Source organism: Elaeis guineensis, chromosome 5 (assembly GCF_000442705.2).
Source record: "Elaeis guineensis isolate ETL-2024a chromosome 5, EG11, whole genome shotgun sequence".
In the NCBI taxonomy this organism is placed as follows: Eukaryota; Viridiplantae; Streptophyta; class Magnoliopsida; order Arecales; family Arecaceae; genus Elaeis; species Elaeis guineensis.
In genome coordinates, this window is record NC_025997.2 from 21,788,612 (window position 1) to 21,798,361 (window position 9,750).

General features: G+C 36.3%; 1 protein-coding gene and 1 pseudogene across 1 annotated transcript; both read right to left on the reverse strand.

Moving 5' to 3' along the window:
- Positions 1-833: 833 nt before the first annotated feature.
- LOC140857799 (zinc finger BED domain-containing protein RICESLEEPER 2-like) lies at positions 834-2,152 on the reverse strand (annotated as a pseudogene).
- A 1,692-nt stretch (positions 2,153-3,844) lies between these two features.
- LOC140857956 (uncharacterized) lies at positions 3,845-9,034 on the reverse strand. Its single transcript, XM_073257366.1, has 2 exons — positions 8,954-9,034; positions 3,845-4,777 (listed from the first exon to the last, which is right to left on the reverse strand). The coding sequence occupies exons 1-2, from the start codon at positions 9,032-9,034 to the stop codon at positions 3,845-3,847; spliced, it is 1,014 nt and encodes a 337-aa protein (XP_073113467.1).
- Positions 9,035-9,750: the final 716 nt, after the last annotated feature.

The window sequence follows — 9,750 nt, forward strand, 5'->3', positions numbered from 1 at the left end:
ATTTAAGCTTAAGAATTTCTTTTTCTTGGCTGCATTATTACAGAAACCATCTATCAAAATCATCGAATATACAAAGAATAAAAAATATTGTCCCGATGATCAACAAAAGAAAAGTCAGAGAAGAAGTGATGCATAAAGAAAGGGATGTCTTACAAAATTGAATGCAAAATACAGTGCAAAGTCAGTAGCTCTCAAAGAATTATAAGGAAAATAAAATCCCAAATAACATTCTAAGGAGAAAAAGCAAAAGAATAGAGCATCAAGAACAAAATATAAAATTCACTTAAATAACATTCACCCAACTAGTCATGAACTTTTAAGATAAAAGTTAATAATGTAAATATAACCTAATCATCAGCATCAATAACAATAGCCATTTCATAGTCTTTAATATTATTGTTCATATGAGAAGGTGGGCCATCTACATATGAAAAAAATTATGAAATCAAAATTGTAAAGTTTTAATATACTAGTATATGATAAAGTTTATGAGTCTTCTAGAAATTAAATCTACAAGATGAGATAACATGTTTGGAAGTTATTTTTATGTGCATATCATAATCTCAACTGTATCGTGAGATAGGCTATTATAAAAATCATCCAAAATCCTCCCAACAATATTGAAGCTAGATTTAGATGCAATGATAGACACTAGAATTATCAATATATTACCAACCATCCTAGATAATATTAGATATTTTAATTCATTGATTCTCCAATAATCTAGAACGTCAAAATTCGAATCTTTTAGAGGATGAATATGTTTAAAAAATTATATATTACAAGTTATTTTATTAGCAATTTTGAGTTATATTTTAATGTAGATATACAAATTATAGATCACAGAATATCATCTCTTCTAAATAAGTCTTTAATTCCAACTTGGATAGTTGGACAATTTCTTCCTCCTGCATAAATTCTTTATAATCTTACATAAAAGACTCTCATTTTTTCTACTTTGCATTAATGTAGACACAATCTTCTCCACTTGAATATGAGAACTATATGCACCATATAAAATTTTGTATAATGATCACAAAGACTTTGAATAGCATCACGCACCTTATTGATCTTAATTGAAACATGATCAACATTATCATTGATTTTCTGAAAGCAACACTTAATAAGCTTTATCTTATATCTTGGATCAAAAACAAACCCTCTAGCAAGAATATAAGAGTAATCTTTTTAATATTTCTTAAATGTCTCATGCATTTTAAGGCCATCATCATCACAATTATATTTGAACTCCTAGATTCTTGAATTAGAAGCATTTCTTTTCTCCAAATCTCATAGAAATATAAGTTTGCAGTTATATTTTTTGTTTGTAAAAATATTTTAGTTATATAATAGAACAACTTTAAAAAGTTGTAAATAATCATGCCTTAAGGCCAATCTTCCTCAGTTGGTGCATTTTTAGAATTAGAATTTTGAGCCTCAAGTCGCATAAACACATTCTTTAATTGTATTGCATCATTTAATATAAGATATGTAGAATTCTAATGAGTAGGTACATCTATGCATATCCTTTTCTTACCATTCAACTTTAACTATTTAAAAATTTTCATGAATGTTTCCAATCATGCTTAAGATGACTTTATAAATTTAACAAGCTCTCGGATCCTATCAATAGCACTGTCCACTACTTTCAACCTATCCTTTACATCAAATTAAGAATATATGTATAGCAATGTATATAAAAATAATCTACCATCTAAAAGTTAATCTCTTCTAATTATCTTTGAAGTTATATAGCCACAACTGTATTTGTTGATAAATTATCGAGGATGATTGAATCTAATTTTCTTTCAATGTTTCAAGAAAAAATGCAGCTTGTTATATAATCTCTAATGACTAAATTTGTGTGTGGTGAAGGCACTATCTTGAAGTTGATAATCTACTTTTTAAGTTTTTAATTATTAGTGATATAATGTGCAGTGAGACACAAGCATCACAATATAAGCTGATTCTTCTATAGTTTGCCTTAAACAACTCATCTAGTCTTCTTTTTTCCTTTTCATATACTTTAAAGCAATCAGATGTCAATGCTGTCCTAAAAACAATATTGAAATTTTGATCTAAGATTTCTAGCAAACATGCAGAAAGCTTGATGTTCGACTATTGTAAATAGTATCTCTTGTAGAATTATCATTCTTGCAAGATCTTTATAACTTCTCTCTTAATCAAATGAATAGGGAGTCAACTCTTTCAATACAACATCATCTTTAAATGTTATATTACCTATTAATTGTTTCTGCCTCCTACTTATAGTTCTTTGTATGTTTGTAAAGATGACTTGTCCCATTTTTTAGATTGGCTGAAAAAATAAAATAACAATAATTGCATTTAGTCTTGTCTTTTTAGTTTTTTTATCTCAGACTAATGATTCCATATCTCCAACCTCTATTTTTTTGCTCGCTTTGGAGTTGTCTGTGTTATAGGGCATTATAGGTTGAAAACTACGTACCATAATCAAGTGCACTTGAAACTTTAACTGTATTTTTATTGCTATCCATCATAGTTATTAACTTATTTTACATAGAATTAAATAAAAATATATAAGCATAAAATACAACTAAATATGATAGAAATATAAACTGAAATAAGTTAACAACTAGCTAGAGATCTTTAATACAATTATACAAGGCATAAGCTTACAACTATTGCTAGCTCAAGAAAATTTCATGCAAGTGGAATAGATTAAGGCTTTAATTGACTTAGTTCTGCACTCATTCAACCATTCAAAAACAAAAAGAGACAGGTCCACTCATGGACCATGTTATTTAACATAACCCACTCATTGATGGGTAAAATTCTACTAAGATCTTGACTTGTTTGTTGAAACATTTAATAACAAGGAATCACCCAGTTTACTGTGTAGAAGCCAATTGTTGTCTTGTATTTTCTCTTTAGCTGGATTTAGATGATACAGAGATCGTCCAGGAGTCTTGTATCTGCAATAGGGGCATTTCCATTGTGCATCATACGAGCAACCAAACAGGTCCGAAGCCTTGTATGATATTTTTAGATAGAATGATGTATAATAGTTGATCCAGGATCATCCAACTATCAACAGGGCATAAGAAATAATGGCGGAGCAGCATTAAACTTTTGAATGAACGTGGCAAAAAATTGCTTGTTTGCCTCTACCATGCCGGTGCCACCTATACATGGATTCAAATGCAAAGACAAGTGGTAATGAATGTCCACTTGAATGCAGATGGCATGAGCGCAAGCAAAAACACCTGACTTCATGATCTTGACTTGAGAGTCTAATCAGCACAAACACTAAGGTCGGCCTAAACCATTTATCTTGTAACTTGGCATGACTACTAGTTCTTGAAGAGATTTTTTTTTTTTTTGAGGTAAAATTCAGGGAATAAGGTACTCCTGATATTATTTTATTGATTTGAGTCAGTACATACCAATAGTATAATAGAAAGGGAAACAATAACTTACTTGACGGGATGAAGTTTTGTTTTGTTTTTTTTTTTTCCTCTCTTTTATGGAGGATACGTGAAGCTTGGAGGCTCATGTTCCCATCCCGTCAACTACAGAAGATGGACCATGTGTCACAGAGTTGGGTGGTCTTGATTTCAGTCGCTCCAAAAGAGACTTCAGTGCAAAATCACTGAGTGATGGCTGCGAGGAAAAAACAGACTTCTACTCCCACGAACACTCTCTGAGCCTTGGGAGTTGACGGTTCGGAGGTCTTCTCATTTGCGTTTCGATGAGTGGGAGACTTGGTAAATGAGGCTCGCCCAAGTTCATGTGCTATGAGGAAGGCTTTTTTCGGATTCTGGAGCGTGGAGATATTTACCAATTGGACAGGCGCTCCCACCTGTTACACCGGCGCCTGAGAAAGCTGGGAGATCAGGAGTCTGACATTAATTGGGTGGGAGATGACCGACACCCAGCTAACAAAAGTATTAACTGCTTTCTTTGCCGACAAGGGAGGCATGTTGGCTTGGAAATGGAAGGCACGGAGGTTGCGCTCTTTCCAGATACACCAAATAGCAGTTATAAGAAGACATTCAAGAGTGGGGAACTTGGTTTTGACAAAATGGGAATGTCTCCATCTGTTCCAAATTTCGGTGAAAGACGATGGGAGTTCAGGAATGTTAAGGTTTGAGAGTATGAGATGCCAGTAAGCTATGGAGTAATTACACTGCATCATGAGATGATTCATGGATTCGCCATGTTCGCCGCATAGAGGGCAGCTCCCAATGATGTTGATGCCTCTTTTGATCAAATTTTCTCTCGTCAAAACTTTATCATGATAACATAACCAGTAGAAGAGTTTGGCTTTCTCTGGCATTGGGATGTTCCAGAATCCTTTGCCGAAGCGGGAGATGACTCCGCCATGCACGAGGAAATTATAACAAGATTTAACTCGGAAGATCCCATTAGAGTTCCACTTCCATGTCCATGAATCTTGTCCAGGGGAAAGAGGCACATTCTGAAGGAGAAGTCGCAGTTGCTGGAGCTCCCTAGACGCTAGAGAGCTCATTGGATGTCTGAAGGAAGATTGAAAAGGCGCCTTCTCGAGGAAGTGTTTTACCGAGCAATTTGGGTTTCTTGCAAAGAAGAACAGGTTGGGGAACGAGAGTTTTAGTTCCATGATACCAATCCAGTGGCCTTGCCAGAAGAGAATGGTAGTGCCATTACCTACTTTTGGGCTAAACCAGAGCTTAAATAGATATGATAGCTTTAGCACATCTTTCCAGAAGGCGAGGCTGTTCTTCTCAGTGTCCTTGATGATCCCAGGAGAGGTCTCCTTTTGTAGTAAATATTTTTAATAAACAGATACCAGGGCTTATGTGGGAAGTTCTTTAATCGCCGCCACCATTTCATTAGAAGCGCTTGGTTTAGCATAGCAAGATTCTTAACACCGAGACCTCCAAAATTTTTTGGCCTGCAAACTTGACCCCAGCTTACCAAATGTTTGATGTTGCTGGTAGAATGTTGGCTATCCCAAATAAACCTTCTGCAAAGATGATTGATTTTCGATATGATCGCTGATGGTAGTTTCGCCACAGACATCCAGAAGACGGGTATGGCATTTAGAATAGAGTTGGTTAAGGTAATCCGGCCAGCAAGCGATAACGTGGTTCTTAAAGAGAAAATTGGTCCAATTTTCAGAGCAATAAACTAATTGTCCCAAACAATATAAAAGGAAGATTCTCAAGTCCCGAACAATATAAGAGTAACATCAGTGCTATCCACACTACAATGTCGCTTATCAAAATAATTGGCATGCATCAGTTGCATCTTGAATGAAATGCATATTACATGTATAACCATCCAATTTTTGATTTGATTGGAGAATCTTTTTCCTCCTTTTGAATTATATATTAAAATGTTTATAGAAACCCCATAGATATTGATCCCTGGCCAACTTCTGACCATTAATATTACATTCCTGAAGTTCTGCAGCTCACTGGAGTCTAACATACGGCGATACAGGAGATGACACGACCACTTATAGAATTTTAGTATGGTTAATAGAAATCAAGTTGGTGACAGCAAACTTAGGAGTTTAGGAGATTGTTTGGGATTAAGTCTAGTTGACTTGGTTTGCTTATAATAACTTGACAAAATCACATTAATGTTTTATGAAATGGTCGAACCTGCTAACCAACCAAGAACATTCTTTTTTCCTATTAACAACAAGATTTTTGAAGATGTGTCTAAACTACTAGCCCATTAACTTGACAAAGATTTTTTTAGGAAATGTTGAGCTATTAACATGATCATTATTAAAGTGAGAGAGAATCTGGAAATGGAAACATTTTGAAGATAACAAGCAGATAACAATGTGAATTGAAAATTGTATTAAAAGTAGAAATTACAAACAATATTTTGAAAAAAAATGAAATATCATGAATTCTTAGTGCATACAAAGAAAAACTTTATCATCTTGTAGAGATGGCATGTTCGCTGATTTTGTTTTTTGTCCCGGTAGAATAGGGGAAGAAAAAGGTCTTCCCAAAAATCATTCTCCATGCAAGCAGCATTAGTCAAGATCAACCCTCATTAGATGTGAAAGGTCAAAGTCCAAATGGTCAAGCTGCTTGATTATGAAGGCGTGGATACATAACTTGGTGATGAAGATTGAAGACTTGTGGGCTAATTTTTATATTGTCTGGGACAATTAGTAGGTCAATATTGCTGGAATTCTTTCTATTTCAAGAGCCTCAAAAGATCTCCAATCTCTAAGTCTCTTTTCTTGACATGGACTAATGAGGGCCAATATAGGCCCATAGCTTTTTGCATCTGAGTGTTTCTTTTATCTAAAACACTATGGTTCTTTCTCTCAAGAAAGAAATAGGACATGATTCTGAGTTTAATAATATTTGAGTGTTGAGCCTAGTATTAATTATTATTCTCTATGATAATAATAACAATCATTGCCAACCAAGCGAGGAGGAAATGATAGGGAAGTGATCAAGGACATGGCGGTGAAGCAAAGATGACACGGCAATGAGGAAAGAAAAGAGGATAGAGGGGGACAAGGTAGGCGGATACCTAGAATTTTGAAAGGAGCCAAGGAGGATGGACAAGAACAATATAGGCCAAGACCTAGAGTTTCAAATGGAGAATGGAAGAGAAACAAGAAAGTACGGAGGAGTGGATATGAACTGAGATATAAAATCTAGGGTTTTAGACCGACAAAGGCTTGCAGGCGAAGAACAATGTAGACATACCTCAAGATGAATCTCAGTCACTACCTCGCCAAACTCCAAAGTTGTCACTATTTCACTAGCTGTTCTGTAGGAGAGAAGGGAGATCAATTGGGAAGGAATCAAAAAAGTGACAAATAGAAAAAATGCGATTTAGGAAGAACAGATAAGTGATTTGAGAAGAAGCGAGAGAGTTTAAGACCAAGGTTGAGAAAACAATAAGTGATGACTCAGGATGAATTCGACATCGTGCTCTGGTTCGAGTGAGTATGATGGGCTCATTCCATTCGAGTTCTATACTAGGTCTAGATCAGATCGGATTAGATTATTCATTATAAGATCTAAATCAACGCAGAAGTCTCAGCAAATCGGATCAAATCAGAATTTAATAAACCCATATCCGATCCAGAACATAGAACGAATCCAATTTTAGAACTCGACTCAACTCAACAAATCTTTTAAAACGATTCAGATCTGATCTGATCGAGTCAGATCGGGTTGGATACAAGTCAACTCAACCTATTTGCAGCCTTTGATAGATCAGGACATGATATATAATTGTAGAGGTTGTGTAATATATTTTTAGGCTTAAAGGTAGGCTTTGTTATACTATGAACAAAATTTATGGAAAAGGATCCTATAAAGGACAAAACTTTTGAGAATCTGGATGTATAACTCGTTTTGATTTTTTAAAATATTTTTAAATAAATAGATGACTATTTATAAAACTTATTTGGAAAGCTGTGATTCTAATCTAGCCCGTATTTGAATGGCTCTCTATCATCGATCTTAACATATAAACTGGTTAGATAAATTAATAATTATAATAAATCTTTGACAAAATAGCTTTGTAATGAAAAATCTAATCAAGCACATAAGAAAAGAAATTGGAGAAAAAATTTGAAGAGGAGACATCATGCTGAACTATAACATATTATACTTGACTAAAAAAAATGGGTTAGATTTTTGTGCTTTATTCTTCCAAAAAATATATGAATACTTATAATCTCTAATGAGAATCTTGTCAAGCACTTGGGAAAGAAATTGGAGGCCAAGTTTGATACTAGGGTGGCATCGTACTTAACAATCATATCTTATACCTCACAAATGCTGTGATGCATTGGTGACAAGAGAATAATAGTCGGTGAGACATATCACATCTTACACACTACAAGAAATTTGACTTTTAACAATGAAATTTTAGCGACGAAATTTATTTCATCACAAATAATTAAGCTTTTGCAATGAAATTTAAATTTCGTCTCCAAATATCAGGTATTTGCGACGAAAAAAATTACATTGCAAAAAGTTATATCTTTTGCAACGAAAATTTTATTTTTGTTGTTAGAAGTTGATCTTTAGCGACGAACTTTTTTTTCGTTGCAAAAAATATTTTTTTTTGCGATGAAATATTTTTTTCGTAGTAAAAAAATATTTTTCTGTGATAAAAAAAAATTTGTCGCAAAAAAATGATATTTTTTACGACGAAATTGATATTTCATTGCAAAAAATAAAGGCTTTTCTGATCAATTTTATTTATATTTAGTGACGAAACTATTTCATCGCTAAATTTTATTTTGTTGAAAAAATTTGAATATTTTGCGATGAAATTTTAAATTTTATTGCTAGAAATTGATCTTTAGCGATGAAATTTTTTTCATCGCAAAAAAATAGTTTTTTTGGTGACGAAAAAATTTTTCGTTGCTAATTTTTTTTTTTGCGATGAAAATAATTACGTCGCAAAAAATTTGATTTTATGCGACGAAATATTTATTTCGTTGCAAAAACTTGATTTTACGATCATTTTTTATATTTGCGACGAAATTAAATTTTCGTTGCAAAAAATTAATCATTTGCGATGAAAAAATTTTTGTTGCAAAAAATATATTTTTTTGTGACAAAATATTTACTTTTAGCAATGAATTGATTTCGTCACTACATATTTTTTAATTAAAAAAAATACTTTGAAATAGGGCCCTAATTCAAAATAAACCTCTTGATCTCCTTTGCCCACGCCGCCGCGATCGTCAAAATTTTTTTCCCTCCCCGATCTCCGACGACAGTCCTCCCTCCCCGGTCGTCGGTCATCCTTCCCGATAAGTTCTCTCCCTCCCTGCCACCATCCTCTCTCTCTCTCCCTCCCGGCCACCATCCTCTCTCTCTCTCCCTCCCCAACGCCGTCGAGCCCTCCCTCCCTGCCACCGTCGTCGCTCAAGCCCGCCCCCCGTCGCTGATCGAGCCCACCCCCCAGCGTGCCGTCTCCCTCCCACCTCGCCACCCTCTCCTCCGCGCACCGTCTCCCTCTCGGTCTCCACTGTGTCACCGCCGGTCGAGTCCTCCCTTCCTGCCATCGTCGTCGGTCGAGGCCTCCCTCCCCCATGGGCAGTGGAAAGCGTCACTCCTCCGCCGCCTCCACCTCCGGGAAGAAGAGTAGGCCCTCTCCCAGTCCCCCCTTCACCGCAGAGGACCTCACGCCTATCCTCTCCCTCCTCGCCTCCACTGTTTCCCTCTCCCTCCGCTTCCTCTCCGACTCCAACCTCCTCCTCCTCCCCTCCCAAACCCTGTCCCTCGAATCCTCCCTCTTCTCTGCCTCCTTCCCTCCGGTTCCCTCCAATCCCTCGAAACCCTAACCCTAGAGCCCTCTCCTTCATCTTCTTCCTCCTCTTCTGCCCCTCTTCCGCCTCGCCCACGCTGCCCCCTTCCGCGACGTCGCCCGCCGCTTCGGCCTCCCATCCCCCACCGCCACCTGCCGCATGTTCTACCTGGTCTGCAAGGCTGTCGCCGCCGCTGGTCGACCCCTCCCTCCCCTGTCTCCCTCCCCCATTTTCTTTCTCAGTCTCTTACCTAAGAAAGAGTTGAAGGTCGATCCCTTACTTTCTCTGTCACTCTCCCTTACCTGGCTTATCTGGTTTCGTAGGGCCACCACCGCCGCTGGGCCACCACCGCCATCGCCGGTTACCGTCACTGTCACTATCACTGTTCACGGAAGAGTTGAAGGTGAGAATAATTTTTTTAATTTATATATTTTTTATTTTTTTCTCAATAAATTTTAGCCATTAGAAGTAAT

Bases quoted from the DNA above. Each gene is read 5' to 3' on its own strand.
- LOC140857956 (XM_073257366.1), bottom strand. From the start codon at position 9,034: ATGGCAGGAAGGGAGGACTCGACCGGCGGTGACACAGTGGAGACCGAG. The intron at 4,778-8,953 runs GTGGGAGGGAGA...TTACTACAAAAG, and splicing joins GCGGAGGAGAGGGTGGCGAG to GAGACCTCTCCTGGGATCAT.